The 21,750-nt window shown below is 40.6% G+C and overlaps 1 protein-coding gene across 1 annotated transcript; it reads right to left on the bottom strand.

The window, feature by feature from the left end:
* Window positions 1-254: 254 nt before the first annotated feature.
* On the bottom strand, window positions 255-19,027 carry LOC110536270 (ABC-type oligopeptide transporter ABCB9-like). The gene is made up of 11 exons (XM_021621963.3): window positions 17,907-19,027; window positions 13,349-13,463; window positions 13,027-13,157; window positions 11,786-11,991; window positions 11,414-11,611; window positions 11,006-11,134; window positions 10,484-10,672; window positions 2,563-2,736; window positions 2,261-2,420; window positions 1,901-2,037; window positions 255-1,343 (listed from the first exon to the last, which is right to left on the bottom strand). Exons 1-11 carry the CDS (start codon window positions 18,604-18,606, stop codon window positions 1,161-1,163), a joined length of 2,322 nt encoding a protein of 773 aa, XP_021477638.2. The 5' UTR covers window positions 18,607-19,027; the 3' UTR covers window positions 255-1,160.
* Window positions 19,028-21,750: the final 2,723 nt, after the last annotated feature.

Below are 21,750 nucleotides of genomic sequence, written 5' to 3'. Positions count from 1 at the left end.
ATTTTTTATATTTTTATTAAAAGTAGTCATTATAAGTTTCTCCAGAGAAAATATAAGTGTAGTGATATCCTGTTTGTTGTGTTGTAATTTGAAATTGTAAAAATAAGAGAAAAAGTACAGTATTAGTGTTAGGTTTAGAAATGCTGTGATCTAAATATACTAGTCAGAGCCATCTCTGCTACAGTAAAACCAATAGGCAACAACAACCAATATGTTTTCAGTAGCCTAGTTCAGAATGACAGTCATATCTTAGTTCAATCAGTAAATTGATGTTTAATTGTGAAAAATAAAGAATCAGACAGCATCAACATAAAATGTAATCTATTCAAAATCAGCAATGATAGTGTCATAGTTTGAAGATAATGCACTTCCCATTGATTTGCAAATAATTCAAAAATAAAGTCTCCAGCGAAGGCACCTCTCTGTCCTGTAAACAGTACACATTTACCCATTAACAGAGAGAGGCTTAGTTGTTGACATGTAAGCAGAGATGCCTTTACCATTTCCACCTAGTATTGCCAATAAAGTATCACAATACTATTACTCTTTTGTATGTCATACAATCAACAATGTTAACTTTGGCTTGAGCTGTCTCCACCTCAAAATACATGTATGTTCAACACGAAGACCACTGTGATAACCATAGACTGTATAATCGACTCTATGAAAAATAACATTGAAAACAAATTAAAGTGTTGCTCATTCAAGTCCATCAAAGCTGGTCAAATGGCTACCAAATCCCAATACTCTTATTGATTATTCAATAATTATGCATTATTCATGGTTTTGGACACCGTTAAATCCCTTAAAAAGGTCCAATGCAGCTGTTTTGATAGAAAATTGAGAAAGGGGTGGAGTTTGACCTTTAACTAATTTACCGCCTGGTGATTTCACCAATCAGGCCAAAACTCCATCCCACCAAAAAAGGTATTTCCAAACAGCTCTTACACTAAAAGGACATTATCATCATTTTCACAATTTCACAGTACTATTCCAACCGCATAGCGTGGGAATATATATAAAACACAATATATATGTTTTATTATTATTGGCCTTTAATGAATCTAGGGTACTGTAATGTAATTCCTTGGATATGGTGCACTCCTTAGTCCATGATTGTCAGTCAGTCAGTGTTAGCTACCGATGGATCCCAAGCTCTCTCAGTAGCATGGTGCTTCACAGTACAGGCCCCCCTTGGCCATGAGTTGGTTGTGTGGCCCCTGCTCCACCACACAGCCGTGGTTGATAACTATGATGTTGTTTGCCTTTTCCACTGTGCTGAGGCGGTGGGCGATCACCAGCACTGTGTGCTGACGCATTTTGTTGTTCAGGGCCTGCTGGACCTGAGGAGAGAGAACAGGGAGAGAATCCTAAGCTACACTAAGTCTAAATAACACAATACATAGTATTCAGAAAACTAGATAAAGTGGCATCAAATTCAAGACAACAGATAAAGAGAATATGTTTGAATGCTGGCAAACATTCTTCTGCAATAATTCTGACATTTTGAAAGCAGCATAGTTACATTGCAGACAGTTTATTTATACTAAAGAGGATTCTCCAGGGTTAATAGTATCTAGTATAGTTCAATACTTGATTTGCCTGAAGACAGAGAGCAGGGAGAGGACACCAGCAGCTGAGAGTCCTTATAATAACATTAGACTGCATTTAAAGAACTAGGTTATTGAACTAAAATAAGAAGTAGGTTATTGTCATGAAACTTGAGGAGATGGATATTACACAATATACACTCTTCCTCTTTAAAGCCACCAAGGCAGGGAGGGGTTTTCATTTTTCAGGACATACAGTATCTTGATCTATAATTCACAACATGATCTAATTAAACACAGATTACAGAACACGATCACAGAACACTGATTTGGCCTGCCTTTTAACCTACAACATGTTCGCTCTCTGCATCCAGTGCACTGGTGGCCTCGTCCAGGATCAGAACATGTGGGTTGCGGATGAGTGCCCTTGCGATGGCCACCCGTTGCTTCTGTCCCCCTGACAACTGGGTCCCCTTCTCACCCACTCCTAAGAAAGGAATGAGGAACAGTTCCACTGCATTAGAGATCTTAAAATAGAAATGCAAAATATTAGGAACATTGTGAGGATATGCTGTGTTTCTCAACATACTGATCGGCCAATTTTCATATGTTGCTGTAAACATCGTAGGATTCAGTAATTTTTAGTTACCTCCTAAGATGTTAGTTTTTATATTTCACTCCAACAGCTTAGGCAATAGCATTAATATCACCTGTATCATAGCCATTGGTTAGACCGGTGATGAAGTCGTGTGCATTTGCCTTGGTGGCTGCCTGCACCACAGCCTCCATAGGGATATCAGTCAGGCCATAGGTTATGTTCTGCTCTACAGAACGGGCAAACAGGACAGGCTCCTGGCCCACAAGTGCTACCTGCAAAAACAACACAGATACAGAGGCATAGGGATAGGGATCCTGCATAGGGTTCTTTACCAGTCTTCAACTAAAAAGGAACACTGCTTCCCTCTGGTGTTTAAAAAGTATAATCTATATCTTGCAAGTGTGGAGTGCTGACCTGTGAGTGGAGGAGGTCATGCTGGTAGGTGTGCACCTGCCGGCCGTCCAGCAGCACCTGGCCTTGTTGTGGGGGGTAGAAGTTCTCTAGGAGCCCCACACAGGAGCTCTTCCCACTGCCTGATGGTCCCACCAAGGCTGTCACCTCGCCAGGCCGCAAAGTGAAGGACACACTCTGGAGACACAAACCAGAGTCATATACAGTTTAGAACTACAACCCCTTGAACGTTTTTCACATTTTGTTGCGTTACAAAGTGGGATTAAAATAGATTTAATTGTATTTCTTTTGTCAACGATTTACACAGAACACTAATGTAAAAGTGGAAGAAATTTCAGAGTCAATACATGTTTAAAACCCCTTTGGCAGTCTCTTAAGAGCTTTGCAGACCTGAATTGCGCAACATTTGCCCATTATTATTTTCAAAATTCTTCAAGTTCTGTCAAGGTGTTGGGTATCATGGCTAGACAGCAATTTAAGTCTTGCCATAGATTATCAAGCAGATTGTGAATTCCAGTGTCTGGTGTAAAGCAGACTGAAGCAGGTTTTCCTCTAGGATTTTGAATGTGCTTAGCTCCAACCAGTTTCTTTTCATCCTGAAAAACTCCCAGTCTTTGCTGATGTCAAGCATACCCATACCATGATGCAGCCACCACCATGATTGAAAATAAAGAGGCAGCTACACAATGATGTATTGTGTTTGCCCCAAACATAAGGCTTTGCTTTTAGGTCAAAAAGTATATTCCTTTGCCTTGTTTTTTGCAGTATTACTTTAGTGCCTTGTTGCATGTTTTGGAATATTTGTATTCTTCTTTTCACTCTGTCATTAGGTCATTATTGTGGAGTAACTACAATGTTGTTGATCCATCCTCAGTTTTCTCCCATCACAGCCATTGAACTCTGTAGCTGTTTTAAATTACCATGGCCTCATGGTGCCATCCGTAAACAGTTTCCTTCCTGTCCTGCAGCTCAGTTCAGAACGACGACTCCATCTTTGATGTGTGGGTGGTAAAACATATCATCCACAACATAATTATTAACTTGACATGCTTAAAGATACACTACTTGGCCAAAGGTATGTGGACACCAGCTCGTCAAACATCTCATTATAAAATCATGGTTCCCCTTTGCGGCTATAGCAGCCGCCACTCTTCTGGGAAGGCTTTCCACTAGATGTTGGAACATTGCTCCAGGGACTTGCTTCCATTCAGCCACAAAAGCATTAGGTCGGGCACTGATGTTGGGCGATTAGGCCTGGCTCGCAGTCGGCGTTCTAATTCATCCCAAAGGTGTTCGATGGGGTTGAAGTCAGGGATTGGGGTAGGCCAGTCAAGATCTTTCACACTGATCTCAACAAACCATTTCTGTATCGACCTCGCTTTGTGCACTGGGGCATTGTCATGGTGAAACAGGTTAGGGCCTTCCCCAAACTGTTGCCACGAAGTTGGAAACACTGAATCGTCTACAATGTCATTGTATGCTGCAGCGTTAAGATTTCCCTTCACTGGAACTAAGGGGCTAGTGAGAGGAAACAGCCCCAGACCATTATTCCTCCTCTACCAAACCTTACAGTTGGCACTATGCATTGGGGCAGGTAGCGTTGTCCTACTATCCGCCAAACCCAGATTCACCCTTCGGACTGCCAGATGGTGAAGCGTGATTCATCACTCCAGAGAACGTGTTTCCAATGCTTCAGAGTCCAATGGCGGCGCGCTTTATACCCCTCCAGCCGACATTTGGCATTGCGCATGGTGATCTTAAGCTTGTGTGCAGCCATGGAAACCCATTTCATGAAGCTCCTGACGAACAGTTCTTGTGCTGACGTTGCTTCCAGAGGCAGTTTGAAATTTAATAGAGAGCGTTGCAACCGAAGACAGACAATTCTTACGCGCTACAGGCATCAGCCCTCAATGGTCCCGTTCTGTGAGCTTGTGAGGCCTATCACATTGCGGCTGAGCCGTTGTTGCTCCTATACGTTTCCACTTCACAATAACAGCACTTACAGTTGACCAGGGTACCTCTAACTGGGCAGAAATTTGACGAAATTACTTGGAAAGGTGGCATTCTATGACGGTGCCAAGTTGAAAGACACTGAGCCATTCTACTGTTAATGTTTGTCTATGGAGATTGCCTGGTGGTGTGCTTGATTTTATATACTGTCAGCAACAAGTGTGGCTGAAAAAGCATAATACACTCATTTGAAGGGGTGTCCACATATTTTTGGCAGTGTAGTGTATATTCAATGTCTGATTTGTTATTGTTACACATCTACCAATCATTGCCCGTCTTTATGAGGCTTTCGAAAAGCTCCATGGTCTTTGTAATTAAATCTGTGCTTGAAATTCATGTTGTAAGTATGGAGGACAGAGGAAAGGATTGTCATTCAAAAATCCTGCCAACCCCTATTATTTCACACAGTGTGAGTCCATATAAATGATGATGTGATTTGTTAAGCCACATTTTCCTTCTGAACTTATTTAGGCTTGCCTAAACAACCAGAGGTCTCTTGACAGTTCCCAGGTCCAGAAAAGAGCCTGGGAAACACACAGTATTAAATACACGCATGGCTACATGGAACTCCGCTGCTGTTAGGGACCAGCTGGGGTGCTCCCTAACCTTTTTCAATTTGAGAATTGGTACAAGAGTTGGGAACACTATTTCTGGAAAATGTATTCTCCTATATTCGAAATATGTTATATTTATTTACCATAAATTCCATGAAAAACGATAGAATGGCAATCCAATGGTGGTTTCTTCCCTGTCTTCTCTCTGGCGATGGCGAGAATGATGAAGAACTGTATGCTGTGTATGCGCACTGTGAAGGTCAGATGGAGGCTTGACCACTTTGGCCAATCAGAACGTTGAAAAAAACAATCAAAATCACCGTGTGTTTCCCTTGAAGTCCATAAATCTCGACGGACCCTCTCTTGCGCAGTGGAACCCAGAACGATGTGTGACCACTAGGTTACCGCAACACCGTTCTGCCGAGCACACCCTAACCAAAGTAGTCACCGCAATGCCGAAGGAGCCTGAACTTCTCTAGAAGTTGCTGTAGCCGTGCTTGGGATATGTAGCTGATTGGCTATTGACTGAGACTCGTGGCCCGATCTAGCTTGGTATGTCAGTGTGGGAAATTGGAAATGTGAATTGGGCCAAATTGGAGGTAATAATGCATTTATTTAGGTTATAATTTATTGAAATGCATGAATACACCACACCAAAAGCCTGATTTTTTTCGCTGTTTTAAAACAAATTTCCTGAAATTATATTTATTAACGTTCACTACTTGGTCAATTGATTTGATAGCATGTTTACATCTAGACAAATACATTAAATGAATCTGTAGTTCAACTCTGTTTTATTTTATTCTGTAATAGGGTATATTGTAACCACGTGTTCAAGCTAATGAAATCAGGGGCTCTTGTTCTGTGCCAATTCGACTATGCGTGCTCTTCCTGGTGCAATAGTGCCCCCATGATAATTAAAAATAAATTGCAGATATCGCAGAACAAATTAGTCAGGATTATTCTTAAACTTCCAGCACTTACTCATTTTAATCATTCCCGCTTTGAAAGCCTTAAATGGCTCAAAGTGGAGAAGAGTCTCTCAGATTAAATTGTGTCTTGTACACATGATCCCCAGGCACCTATGTAACAACATTAACTTGGTCCGGGATAACCATCATTATTCCCTTTAGATGTAATAGTGGTATGGGGAAATACACTTTTTTGTACTCAGTTGCCATTCTTTGAAATTGTCTTCCATTGAATTTGAAACTTATACCTTCAATGGGTAGTTTGAAGTTCTCACTGAAAAAAATAGTTTAGTAGCATGTTCCAAAAGTGAGTCGTACAATTATAGTACGTGGCTGAGAAGGAAACGCTCGATCTTGTCTTTTGGTGTCTGTTGTGTATCATATTGTGATTGTCTTGTATATATTAGGGATGGATTGTTTTATATATTAAGGGTATGTGAGACAAGTACCTGTCAATAGTTGTTTATTAGGAAATGAAACTACTAATTAGCTCATTTGATGAAATAAACAACAATTTTGTCTGTCCTTGTCTGTTGCCCCTGCTATTGTCGCCTAAACCTTGCTGCATCCCCCTTCCAAAGGGACCACAATGGAAATAAGCTTTTAAGCTTTATTGTGTTGTCCTTGATGATTTTTGAAAATTGTATATGGAGGAGTCACCGGCTGGCCCTTAACTATGTATTTTAACAATTGTCTAATAAATTAAATAAATCCAGGCTGTATTACATCCGGCCGTGATTGGGAGTCCAATAGTGCGGCGCACAATTGGCCCAGCGTTGTCCAGGTTTGGCCGGGATAGGCCGTCATTGTAAATAAGAATGCGTTCTTAACTGATTTGCCTAGTTAAATAAAGGTTCAATAAAAATAACAAACCAATCAATCAATACAGCGTAGTGTAAACTACACAATACAAAGAAATGCCTAGGCGCAACTTAAGCTCTCCTGCAAACAGTGCAATGAAATTAAAATATATGTATTTATTAGGCTATAACCTACACATAACTATACCACGTAACCGTAAGCCTATGAGGTTATACTGAAATTATTGTTTTTTCCTGAACTGGCCGAATGGCTGAGTTATCATTCGGCACCACAAATTGGTTCAAGTTCTTTAATATCATTGCGCGATCCTGGCGCTGTGCTTTCAATATCTAATAGTCTTATACTCATCACTTATTATTATGATTATTATTATAAATAGAAGATTATCACTTCCAACAATGGTGCTTGTTTAGGAAAGTTAGATTAAAGCTGAATCAATGTCTTGCAAGATCATTAGTATTTTACATAACAGAACCGAATATACTGTAATAGAAAAGCATAGTAGACCTAAAACGTTACTGTTACACAAACAACACCTTTCTAATGAGATTTTACAATGGTTAGCTGAAGATGAAGAGTCAACATGTTTAATCATGCGCAAAAACTCAACAGAGCGCGCCACTATGCATTAAACATGCTTTGATTTAAACAAAATATAAGAACGTTTAATAGTTTTAACACCATCTGCTCAAATTCGCTCACGAAACAGTAACTCAAGAAGATCAAAATGCTTTGGCTATGAAACTTATTGAGATAATTGAAATGGATGGCATGCAGATGCAGTTTCAACATGACAGTGTTGACAGTGATAACGGCCTATATTGAAATGATGTATGTGTAACAGTATAGCTTCCGTCCCTCTCCTCGCCCCAACCTGGGCTCGAACCAGGGACCCTCTGCACACATCAACAACAGTCACTCACGAAGCATCGTTACCCATCGAGCGAGTGACGTCACCGACTGAAACACCATTAGCGCATCACCGCTCACGAGCTAGCCATTTCACATCGGCCACATATGCCTAACTTGGTGTTTGAGAGTTTTAAAAATAGAACATGTTCTTGGGACAATATATGTGGGCATAGACAGAAGTTGCAACTGGAGGATGCATGTTATGCATATTGTATAATGGCAGGCTACATCTGTCCGTACAAACGTTGATAGAGGAAACGATGATGTAATTTACATTTTTTTTGCCTGCCTCGCCTAAAAAAAAATAGCACTACACCACTGAACCCCAGGGAACTCAAGCTAGCAATAACACCAAATCCCAAAAAACTGATAAAAGAACACCTTACAGCACGATGGGGACAGTGAAGCAACAGACATTTTCATGCATTTTGTTTTGTATTATGTACTGTATGTGATAAGTGGTTGGGATACAACTACGATATGGTTGTCTCGCCTATGCTCGCCTGGCTATCTTAAGATGAATGCACTAGCTGTGGGTCGCTGTGGATGCCAGCGTCTGCTGAATGGCTAAATTGTAATGTAAATGCAGTGCTATGTATGTCGATGTATGTATATTATATTTTAAATTGGTTGTGATGTTGCCATCACTGCCACATTAGAGGCTGCTGCCCTATACATAGACTTGAAATCACTGGCCACTTTAATAATTAGAACACTAGTCACTTTAATAATGTTTACACATTTTGCATTATTCATCTCATATGTATATACTGTATTCTGCCCTATTTTACTGTATATTAGTCTATGCCGCTCTGACATTGCTCGTCCAAATATTTATATATTCTTAATTCCATTATTTTACTTTAGACTGTGTATTGTTAGATATTACTTGTTAGATATTACTGCACTGTTGGGGCTAGAAACAAGCATTTCGCTACACCCACAATAACATCTGCTAAACATGTGTATGTGACAAATAACATTTGATTTGGATTTGATTTGTGTTGTTTCCTGTTTGGACCCCAGGAAGAGTAGCCGCTGCCTCGGCAGCAGCTAATTGGGGATCCTAATAAATACTAAAGGGGTGAATACTTACTCAACAACCATTTTTGTGTTATTTAATTGTTATTCGTTAGTAAAAATGTGTAGGATTTATTTTTCACTTTGACATTATGGTTAATTTTGTGTGGATCTATGACAAAATGTTTTAATTCAATCTATTCAAATCACACTTTGTAACACAACAAAATGTGAATAAAGTTCAAGGGGGTGTAGACTTTCTATAGGCATTGTATGTGTGCAAAGTTATTGAAAATGAAATAAATAAATATCTCATTTACATAAGTATTCACACCCCTGAGTTAATAACCACCTTTAGCAGCAATTACAGCTGTGAGTCTTTATGAGTAAGTCTCTAAGAGCTTTGCACACCTGGATCTGCTAGAAAATCTATGGCAAGACTTGAAAATGGTTGTCTAGCAATGATCAACAACCAATTTATTAGAGCTTGAAAAATTTTGAAAATAAAAAGTGGTGCAAAGCTCTTAGAGACTTTCCCATGAAGACTCACAGCTGTATTTGTTGCCAAAGGCAACTCTAAGATGTATAGACTCAGAGGAGTAAATACTTGTGAAAATGATATATTTCTGTATTTAATGTAATACATTTGCAAACATTTCTTAAAACATGTTTTCACTCTGTCATTATGGGGTATTGTGTGTAGATGGATGAGAAAACAATGATTTAATCACTTTTGAATTCAGGCTGTAACGCAACAAAAAGTGGAATAAGTCAAGGGGTATGAATACTTTCTGAAGGCATTGTATGGGCTCTCTATGCACACCATTCACATATATATATTTATTTATATTCCGGACTGTGACATTGCTCGTTCTGACATGTCTTAATTTTTCTTTTTACTTTTAGATGATCTGTATATTGTTATTGTACTGCTAGATATTGCTGCATTGTTGGAAGCTAGAAACATAAGCATTTCGCTGCACCTGTGATAACATCTACAAAACTGTGTACGTGACCAATACATTTGGATTTGATTTATATTTCGATGGAAGCCTGTGGTACTGGACAGAGCTATCAGTACTACATAGTTTCTATTCATTACAGTCATATTGCCAAATAATATTGCCAAATTACTAAATCAGGGGTATCAAACTCATTCCATGGAGTGCCTAGTGTCTGCTGGTTTTAGTTGTTTTCCTTTCAATTAAGACCTAGACAACCAAGTGAGGGAAGTTCCTTACTAATTAGTGACCTTAATTCAATCAAGTACAAGGGAGGAGCGAAAACCCGCAGACACTCGGCCCTCCCTGGAATGAGTTTGACACCTGTGCTCTAAATAGATGGCTCTGACACAAACCATCCCTTCATTCACACCCAGCCATCATGGCATAGGCATACATACAGTATATCACAAATATACGTTTAGACATGACAAAATGTACTGACATTGATTAATAGCTTTATTTTATAACGATAGACTAGAGACGTGTAGCGGTTAACTTTACTCTATGGTAATGGTGTATAAACTTTCTACTGGCATGAAATGATACAGAATTGCCTGACAAGTTTTTCTGTCTATAGCTCCACTCAGCAGTCTAGCTTTGAGCTCAATTTTAATGGTCAGCTGACACATACCTTTAGAATGTCTGTTTCGGGCCGTGTTGGGTAGGAAAACGTGACATCTTTAAACTCGACCAGTCCTTTGCAGGTATCAGGGACCTCTTTCCCATCATGTGGGTGTTTGGACTCCCTGTCCATGTACTCAAATACCTTCTCAGCTGCTCCCACTCCCTGCATGAGACCCGTGTAGACCGATGCTATGCTCTGTAACACAATTCAATCAAGACAGGAGATAATGATAATACAATTATCATGGTATTTTTCAGTTACTCTGGATTTTCATAGTGAAAGTCTTCATCATCTTGCCTATGGTAATGTAAGCTTTCTAAAGGGATAGGTTGTGATTGTCATGTGTACAGTTACAGATGTACAGTATATGTGCTTTATATCAGATCCTACTTTCTATTTCGGACCTCTGATTTTGAGCTCTGCATGGTTGAGAAGGAGCTTGTAAGTAAGCATTTCACTGTATGGTTTACACCCGTTGTATTCTGTCATGTGACAAACTTTGATTTGATTTGAATGAGTCAGACTTGCCTCCAGGCACTCTCCTAGCTCCAGCTCATATAAGATGAATGATATCAGGCCCCCTCCACTCATCTGCTCAGTAACGACCAGGTGACCGCCATAGAAGAGGATAGCCACTTCAAGAACAAGCTCTGAGATCTGAAGCAATAACAAACACATTTGAAACTCTTGTGAATTTGTGAATGTAACCAACGACAAGGGTATAGCCCCGACACAGTGCATACAATAAAAAAAAAACACAAAACAGATATAAAACATGAGGCAGCTCCTTAAATCTCCATCTGTTGTATGTCAGAGCAACGTTCAGTCCCAGTCTATCTTTATTTATTTCACTTTTATTTAACCTGTCGAGTCAGTTAAGAACAAAATTCTTGATTCTTATTTACAGTGACGGTCTCACATCTGGGTAATACCTACACAACTGGACCACATGTAGAGGGCATAGGCCAACGCTTGCTTCTTGTTCAGCTGAAACATGACCTGTAGCCTGCCGTAGTAGGAATCAGCCTCCTGTTCCTCATTGGCAAAGCTGCGTACCGTCTTCATGCCTGAAATGGTCTCCTCGGCCACCTGGTTAGCCTGAGCCAGGGCAGTCTGAACCTCTTTGGTCAGTCTCTAAGAGAATGGTTCATAAGAAAATGTACAAACTAAATACGGTGTGAATTAATCTGTTAATACACATAAGTATTTCAACTTAATAAATGGGCTGGGGACATTTGTTCGGAAAGACAAGTGAAGTGTGTATGTGTTTGTCCGTTTGAGTGTGTGCTTGCTTGTGCGTGTGTGTACCTTGTAGTACTCCCCATAGACTTTGGAGATGACTGCGATGAAGGGGAATCCCATGATGGTGACGAGAGTCAGCTTCCAGGAAATCCCGAACATGAAGATGAAAAACCCTATGCCCTTCACCATACTCTTTAGGAACATGTTGATGTTCAATGAGATCAAGTCACTCACTTGTGTAGTGTCAGAGGACAGGCGAGAGGTGATGTCACCTGGAGGACAAACAGTTTTTTTCTTGTACTTTTTCTAAACTCTTTCCAAACTTTCGTATTCTCATTACTTTATGACAGGATAGGAACAGAAGCAGGGAAACATTGTATAGGGCTCATGCAGGGACCGAACCGGGATCACCGCCATGAGGACCAAACTCTGGGCCCAGGAGAAAGAAAAGCTTTTACACTTTGTGGAAGAGGAACATTTTATTTGTTATCTTATATGCCCTGAAGAAGGGACCGATCCGATTCCTCTTAGTTTCTTTAAGACGGCTCTTAATCAGTGTCCTTGGTATGATTTGTCTTCTGCCTGTGGGGCTGCTATCTAATGATAAGCAGAATTACCGGACTCATACGAATGACATGTGAAACACCACACCCATCCTGGGTCTGTATAAAATGTCTATAAGAACAAAGAGCGAGTTGAATTTGTTTTCTTATGCATGCTCAAATAAAGCTTTACTGTATTTTGAGATTTGATTCCCTTCAGGGTGGGTTTTTTCCTCCACAACTTTAACGCTTTACTTAAAGCCTGTAGGCATAAAGAGATATAAGCCTTGTTATAAGAAATTATCACTTTAGACATAAATAAATAAAGCATTAATAACTAGTTATAAACAATTAATAACAAGTTATAAAGCATGAACAACAAGTTAGAAAGCATGAACAACAAGTTAGAAAGCATGAACAACAAGTTAGAAAGCATGAACAACAAGTTAGAAAGCATGAACAACAAGTTAGAAAGCATTACAATTACATTGCTATAACAGGTAGACTAGCTCTTGTTATAGTGTAAGCTAATGGGGATCTAAGAAAATATTATACCTGCAGGCTTAACGTAAAGCGTAGGCAAGTGTTTTATGTATCTTCTGATCAGAGGAACAAAGGAAAAGGGAATGAATGGAAATAAGTGTTGAGGTCTACAATACCTCCTAAATGATACCCTATTCCCTATTTAGTCTACTACTTTTGACCAGGGCCCATAGTGCACTATAAAGGAATAGGATGCAATTCGGTACCCAACTGAGATGTCACCTGTGTGGTTAGCATCAAAGAAGCCTATCTCCTGACGCATCAGAGATCTGAAGAGAAGGTTCCGCAGGCGAAGATTCAGTCTGGCAAATGTTAGACTAAAGAGACCACCTCGTACTCCAACGGCAATAGAGCTGAGAAGAGATGCAAGAAATTAAACACTGCCTAGGATATACGCAAAAAACACACAAGAATGTACGTCATAATCTATTCAAATGTAGAATCAAGCAAAGATACAGTCCATCAGAGAAGATATAGCACACAACATAGTCTAAAAAGTTTACACAACACACACACACAACTTCAACAATTCATAGTATTTTACCTGGCTAAGGCCAACACCGTAAGGGTGATCAGGGGCTTGGTAAAGTACTCCATACTTTTGTGAATAACAACGCCATCTATAGCCTGCCCAATGTAGTAGGGGATGAAGGCCTCACCTATGAATGGGATAACATTGTGTCATTAACTGTTATGAAATGCTAAAAATAAGCACAACAGTGTAAAATAGAAATATGTTAATGCAACACACTGTTGTCTCTAATGAAGGGAAATTAGTAAGAATAGCGCAATAGTTATACAACATTTATAGTTATTTACTCATGTTGCACGAGTCATCTACTGTAATTGGACAGTAAGTTTGGCTAAATGGTAGTAGAGAAACATATTGCAACCGTAAATGCAATACAATGCTGGTATGAGTAACACCGTCATAAAACACAAACGCATGGGATCAAAACAGAACTTCAAAGATCGTATTGCGGCTTCATTACCCATGTTCAACTTTGACCTACTGTAGATATAATACTATGTCACACAGTACTGTGTAAAGTGTATGCCTCACAATGGTGATCATTAAGCAAATTGATTTGTCATCTATAGGGCCCAGAGTTTTTCCTGACCATGTTACTGACCAACAAGAGGTGTCATGGGTCCGCACTCAAAAAGATGTCACATAAAGCTTACTTCATTTGTTGTTTTTTCACTGCACGTGTACGCTATTCCTGATGCAGTGAAAATAATAAAAATACTTTCAAAATTAAGTAAGCTTCGTTGTCATTACATCTTTGGATTGTATGAATTATTCTGGGAGAGCGTGATGGTCCCCTTTTGACATGTTACTGACCAAGAAGAACTCTGTGGCCCTAGTAATAAGCTATAGGAGCCATGAGTTGTTCCTGGTCAGGCCCCATTGTCTCACATCAGATAGCGCGAAGGCCGTATAGGTTGATAGACAAGCGTAACGTGAGACATTGGGTCAAGCCCTAGTCATCTGAGGATTGTGTTTAAATAATGGTTTTGACTAGATGGGATGATTGCAGCTGTCAGAAGTGACTTTTTCTAGCAGGTTAGGAGAACTTACACAGCAGTTTAGCTGAATTAGCGTGGCAGGTTAGGAGAATTAGGTTAAAGATAGGAAAAGGGTTAGGGTTAGCTAAAATGAAAAAATGATCCCACATACAACTCAAGTGTGCAACTTTTGAGCAGTAGCAGTGCTTGGGTAAAATCACTAGGGAAGCCAATCCATTAAAAAAATTACATATTACAACATGTCTTGTGATAAATACATTGTTTGCTCTATAACCTTTTAGTTCACATGCCTTGACACCATGATAAAGACGAGACAATAAGAAGACAGTGGATAAATGAATTCAACCACACCTTTGTTTCACAACAAAACCGGAGAGCAACATGTGATCTGTGAATTCCACAAACCTAAAAAAGCACTGTCCGGTTGGATGGAGAGTGTTGCTGCACAGCTATTTTCAGGCCTCTCCAGAGATGTTCAATCGGGTTCAAGTCCGGGCTCTTGCTAGCCACTCAAGGACATTCAGAGTAGAGGTCTACCGATTATGATTTTTCAACGCCGATACCGATACCGATTATTGGAGGACCAAAAAAAAGCAGATACCGATTAATTGGTGATAATGACAATTATAACAATACAGAATGAACACTTATTTTAACTTAATATAATACATCAATAAAATCAATTTAGCCTCAAATAAATAATGAAACATGTTCAATTTGGTTTAAATAATGCAAAAACAAAGTGTTGGAGAAGAAAGTAAAAGTGTAATATGTGCCATGTAAGAAAGCTAACGTTTAAGTTCCTTGCTCAGAACATGAGAACATATGAAAGCTGGTGGTTCCTTTTAACATGAGTCTTCAATATTCCCAGGCAAGAAGTTTTAGGTTGTAGTTATTATAGGAATTATAGGACTATTTCTCTCTATACGATTTGTATTTCATATACCTTTGACTATTGGATGTTCTTATAGGCACTTTAGTATTGCCAGTGTAACAGTATAGCTTCCATCCCTCTCCTCGCTCCTACCTGGGCTCGAACCAGGAACACATCGACAACAGCCACCCTCGAAGCAGCGTTACCCATGCAGAGCAAGGGGAACAACTACTCCAAGTCTCAGAGCGAGTGACGTTTGAAACGCTATTAGCGCGCATCCCGAGTTGATAGGCTTGAAGTCATAAACAGCACAATGCTTGAAGCATTGCGAAGAGCTGCTGGCAAAACGCACGAAAGTGCTGTTTGAATGAATGCTTACGAGCCTGCTGGTGCCTACCATCGCTCAGTCAGACTGCTCTATCAAATCATAGATGTAATTATAACATAGTAACACACAGAAATACGAGAATTGGGTCATTAATATGGTCGATTCCGGAAACTATCATCTTGAAAACAAAACGTTTATTCTTTCAGTGAAATACGGAACTGTTCCATATTTTATCTAAGGGGTGGCATCCATCAGTCTAAATATTCCTGTTACATTGCACAACCTTCAATGTTATGTCATAGTTACGTAAAATTCTGCCAAATTAGTTTGCAATGAGCCAGGCGGCCCAAACTGTTGGATATACCCTGACTCTGCGTGCAAAGAACGCAAGAGAAGTGACACAATTTCACCTGGTTAATATTGCCTGCTAACCTGGATTTCTTTTAGCTAAATATGCAGGTTTAAAAATATATACTTCTGTGTATTGATTTTAAGAAAGGCATTGATGTTTATGGTTAGGTACATGTTGGAGCAATGACAGTCCTTTTTCGCGAATGTGCACGGCATCGATTGTATGTAACGCAGGACACGCTAGATAAACTAGTAATATCATCAACCATGTGTAGTTATAACTAGTGATTCTGATTGATTGATTGATTGTTTTTTATAAGATAAGTTTAATGCTAGCTAGCAACTTACCTTGGCTTCTTACTGCATTCGCGTAACAGGCAGGCTCCTCGTGAGGCAGGTGGTTAGAGCGTTGGACTAGTTAACCATAAGGTTGCAAGATTGAATCCCTGAGCTGACAAGGTAAAAATCTGTTGTTCTGCCCCTGAACAAGGCAGTTAACCCACCATTCCTAGGCCGTCATTGAGAATAAGAATGTGTTCTTAACTGACGCGCCTAGTTAAATAAAGGTGTAAAAATAATAATAATAATAATATATATATTTTTTTAATTCTGCAAAATTGGTGTTCAAAAATAACGATTTCCGATTGTTATGAAAACTTGAAATCGGCCCTGATTAATCGGTCAACCTCTAATTCAGAGACTTGTCGCAAATCTTCCCCTGCGTTGTCTTGGCTGTGTGCTTAAGGTCGTTGTCCTGTTGGAAGGTGAACTTTCGCTCAGTCTGAGGTCCTGAGCGCTCTGGAGCAGGTCTGGCCAATCTACCATAAAGGCCTGATTGGTGGAGTGCTGCAGAGATGGGTGTTCTTCTGGAAGAGATGGGTGTTCTTCTGGAAGTTTCTCCCATCTCCACAGAGGAACTCTAGAGCTGTGTCAGAGTGACCATTGGGTTCTTGGTCACCTCCCTGACCAAGGCCTTTCTCCCCCGATTGCTCAGTTTGGCCGGTCAGTCAGCTCTAGAAAGAGTGTTGGTGGTTCCAAACTTCTTCCATTTAAGAATGATGGAAGCCACTGTGTTCTTGGGGAACTTTTTTCATACCCTTCCCCAGATCTATTCCTCAACACAATTCTGTCTCAGAGCTCTATGGACAATTCCTTCAACCTCATGGCGTGGATTTTTGCTCTGACATGCACTGTCAACTGTGGGACCATACATATACAGGTGTGTGCCTTTCCAAATCATGTCCAATCAATTTAATTTACCACAGGTGAACTCCAATCAAGTTGTAGAAACATCTCAAGGATGATCAATGGAAACAGGATGCACCTGAGCTCAATTTCGAGTCTCATAGCTAAGGGTCTGAATACTTATGTAAATGTGGTATTTCTGTTTTTTTTTGCTAAATTTGCCAAATAAAATCTTTGCTTTGTCATTACGGGGTATTGTGTGTAGATTGCTGACGATTTAAAAAAAAAAAAAAACATTTTAGAATAAGGCTGTAATGTAACAAAATGTGGAAAAAGTCAAGGGGTGTGAATACTTCCCGAAGGCACTGTGCATGCTTCCTACCCTTACTTCCTTTCATGGGCAACGATATGCCAGGCCAGCTTGTTAACATTAGCATAATACATCTAACTACTATCCTCTCAGACCAGGGGCACATCAATGTATGAATTTATGGTTGGATCAGAATTGGCGTTGTAATCGATGGATGTTATAATCAAGTCCAAATCCCTATCTCCATCCACGGCTAATTTAGGAAAGGGACCATTTTAGCTAGCTAGTTAGTCACCGGAGGAAAACGACACAATGGAGATGCAACAATTCAAGTTTTTTTCTGTCAATTATACAAATAAGATAAATAATTTTGTATGTTTTTTTGTTATTTTCTTTGTCATTTTGGGGGGGAAGCCTGGCTTCCCTTGGCATCCATGAATACACGCCACTGCTTTTGACATCACCTCGACATTAGCTGCATCCCTTCTAGCCATGACCATAAATAAGGGGTTAGAGTTACTCACACACAGCAGAGATGAGGAGGAAGAGGACGGCAACCGAGAGCAGCACAGCGTCTTTACTGCAGTAGGACAGCAGACGTCCCATTGTGGCCCCTGAGTCCGTCTGGTCCTGTGTCCCTTTCCTGCTAGCCCTCCTCCTCTTCTTCCCCCCATGCCCCTGTCCTTGCTCCTCCACCTCTTCAGTTCCATTCTCTCCAGCTGTCTCCACCAGCCTCTCAGTCTCTTCAGAGCCCCCATGTCCTCCTCCACCACCACCTCCCTCTCCTTCAGTAACAGTGTTGGGTGTCCTTCCCAGGAGCCTCCAGAGGAGCACGGTCCCCAGCGCTGACACACAGGTCCAGGAGAACAGGCTAAGAAACCAGGGTTGGTGAGCCAGATCGCCCTGCTCCGACAGGATCAGCAGCTTGGCTAAGGCATAGGTACTGATGGTCAGGCAGATGAGGAGAGTCAGGGTCCCCAGGGCAGAGACCCTGTGTGGACCGTCCACTCTGTTCCATAACACGCCTATGGAGGCCCCCAGCAGAAGGCAGACTCTGACCAGCACAGTACCCCAGAGGTCCAGGACGGAGTGGAGAATGTCAAAGTTCTGCCCATCCTCTGTGAATATTGCAGTCTGGGATCCGTGTAAGTAGATGACAGTGGTGACAATAACATCCATCAGGATGAATACCAAGATGCAGCTCACCACTACCATGACCCCCATTCTGTTTCAGTCTGTCAGTGGTGTAATGTCATAAAATCTTGGGAGAAACAAGTTTCAGTGAAACTCAAACTATAGCTTTTTATATTTGTTTTAATAGAGCTGGTATTAGAAGAAATGAATAGGGTATTACAATTATAAAGGTTTTTTTCAGACTAGTTTTGAGATCACCTCAAAGTGTATGCCGACCGTGATCACTAATGCGCCCGTGACATCAGGTTTCAAGGGCTTGCGTTACTTTATCACATTTCCCTACCGTTGCTTGTCTTCTCTCTGGTATTCGATTACTTAACAGCTGTCCTTGCTTCAGCAATGTATTTATTATATTTTAGGTGACAGACCCGTCTCTCGTTCTTGTTTCATGTCTTATTGTTTAGTGTTTACGGAAGCCGGTAATAGTTATGGTGTGAGAGGCTCCTCCCTCAAGATAATAGAAGGTTTGGCGGGGCAAATGGATAACCATACCTGTACATTGTTATTTATATTAGGTTTATTCAAAATAGAGAGAGTGTGTGCGCGCGTAAATGAGGAGAGAGCATTTATGAAAAACAGAACTGACAAGTCAATATTTATTTTAATATTAACATTAAAATATGCATTAAGTGAAAGTAATATTTATCATTATAGTCTTAAAGCTGCAATATCTAACTTCTTGGGTGACCCAACCAAATGCACATAGAAATCTGACTTATATATCTCTTAATTCCAATTGACAGCAAGTCTAAGAAGCTGGGGAGAACGAGTGCCCCCCTCGCATTGAGAATTTGAAGTTCAAGGCCGACCCCGGTACTGCAGGTAATTGATTCCAGAAAACAAGACCCTTCGATTATAGTAAATTCCAATGCTAGCTTATCATGAATGTTACAATTTTATGTTCAATAGTGAGCGACCTGCAAAGCATCTTACAGTATGTTTGCTAGTAGCAAGTGTGTTCATGAGTCATGAATACAGGTTTGTCACAGAGGTCTGTTAGCTAGCTAATATCAACTCCGCTTGCACCTGCATTTTATGACCCAACTTCATTTATAGTCTACATTCATGTGATAAATGTTGGCTCCTGTGAACTGTAGCTAACGTTAACTAGCTAGCTGACGTTATGATTGACACGTGTCAGACTCAGATATGACACTTAGCTACTAGCCTTCTCTTGCCCCAGAAACTGCTAACTACTTCATCATGGCACTAATTTAGTATTCCACCCACTACACAGACAGGATCATGACAATTAGCAAACGTCAACTAGCTAACGCTAGCTAATATATTTTGATTAATTATGAACAGTTAATCGGGTTCATAGAGCTCTGGTTGCTATTGCATAAAGATAGCACAATCAGCCATGTTAGTTATAACTTGTGAATGCGAATGCCTAAGCATTGAACAAAGATTACGCCTATTCAACATGAATAATTGTTTTGTTCAGTGTGTCATACATAGGCTGTGTCATGCATGATGTAATTTCATATGTAGCTATGTGGAAACAAAACTCATTATCAAGATCAGGGGTGAAAGTAAGGCAGTAGGCAAAATAAATAGTTGGGGGTAACTTACACTGTACCGGTAAAACATGAACCTATCACAATAATTAAAACAATGTCAAGAAAACTAGGCTATTACACCAGTATTTGTGATTACCGCATGTCAAAGGCATGAAAAATTAGCGATTGGGACTTGATAGCTGGTTGGACTAGAACAGGTATTCTGAACTGGGGTTACTCCAATGGGGCTATACATTTGGGTGAGGTTTTTTTCTCGCCTCTGAGTAGTCTCATTTCACTGACAATAATAAAATTAGAGCATCTAGTGTTCAGAGAAATAACAACACAATGTCAAATACAGATAGCCTAGTCAAATAATTAACATCCAATCACATTAACCGTTACTCTCGCGGGAATTCCACTACCGGTATGTTGCCAAACATAGCTGCTGCTCATGTTGGTATCTGTACTGATGGCGCAAAAGCCATGACAGGGAGACATAGTGGAGTGGTAACGCACGTGCAAGCAGTTGCTCCCGACGCCACTTGGGTACACTGCAGCATCCCCGAAAGGCTCTTGCTGCCAAGGGAATGCCTGACAGCTTGAATAATACGGATAAGAATAAGAAATAAAAGTAACAAGTAATTAAACAGCAGCAGTAAAATAACAATAGCAAGACTAAATACAGAGGGGTAACGGTACAGGATCAATGTGTGGGGGCACCGGTTAGTTGAGGTAATATGTACATGTAGGTAGAGTTATTAAAGTGACTATGCATAGATGATAACAACAGAGGGTAGCAGCGGCGTGAAAGGGGGGGGGGCACAATGCAAATAATCTGGGTAGCCATTTGATTAGGTGTTCAGGAGTCTTATGGCTTGGGGTAGAAGCTGTTTAGAAGCCTCTTGGACCTAGACTTGGTGCTCCGGTACCACTTGCCATGCGGAGCAGAGAGAACAGTCTATGACTAGGGTGGCTGGAGTCTTTGACAGTTTTTAGGGCCTTCTTCTGACACCACCTGGTATACAGGTCCTGGATGGCAGGAAGCTTGACCCCAGTGATGTACTGGGCCGTTCGCACTACTCTGTAGTGCCTTGCGGTTGGAGGCCGAGCAGTTGCCATACCAGGCAGTGATGCTCGCTGATGCAGCTGTAGAACCTTTTGAGGATCTGAGGACCCATGCCACATCTTTTCTGTCTCCTGAGGGGGTATAGGTTTTGTCGTGCCCTCTTCACGACTGTCTTGGTGTGCTTGGACCATGTTTGTTTTTTGGTGATGTGGACACCAAGGAACTTGAAGCTCTCAAACTGCTCCACTGCAGCCCCGTTGATGAGATTGGGGGAATGCACGGTCTTCTTTTTCCTGTTGTCCACAGTCATCTCCTTTGTTTTGATCACGTTGAGGGAGAGGTTGTTGTCCTGGCACCACACGGCCAGGTCTCTGAGGCTGTCTCGTTGTTGTTGGTGATCAGGCCTATCACTGTTGTGTCATCGGCCGTGCAGTCATGAGTGAACAGGGAATACAGGAGACTTTTTTATTGATCTAGTCACTGGTGCTTCCTGCTCTAATTTTTGCTTGTAAGCAGGAATCAGGAGGATAGAATTATGGTCAGATTTGCCAAATGGAGGGTGAGGGCGAGCTTTGTTTGCATCTCTGTGTGTTGAGTAAAGGT

The sequence above is a fragment of the Oncorhynchus mykiss genome, chromosome 11 (assembly GCF_057628025.1).
Source record: "Oncorhynchus mykiss isolate SJ-2025 chromosome 11, ASM5762802v1, whole genome shotgun sequence".
Lineage (NCBI taxonomy): Eukaryota > Metazoa > Chordata > Actinopteri > Salmoniformes > Salmonidae > Oncorhynchus > Oncorhynchus mykiss.
This window is presented reverse-complemented; position numbering and strand designations above follow the sequence as displayed.

Bases quoted from the DNA above. Each gene is read 5' to 3' on its own strand.
- LOC110536270 (XM_021621963.3), bottom strand. From the start codon at position 18,606: ATGGGGGTCATGGTAGTGGTGAGCTGCATCTTGGTATTCATCCTGATG. The intron at 10,673-11,005 runs GCAAGTCTGACT...ATTGTGTTACAG, and splicing joins AGCTAGGAGAGTGCCTGGAG to AGCATAGCATCGGTCTACAC. The intron at 2,737-10,483 runs GTATGTGTCAGC...TTGTGTCTCCAG, and splicing joins CCGAAACAGACATTCTAAAG to AGTGTGTCCTTCACTTTGCG.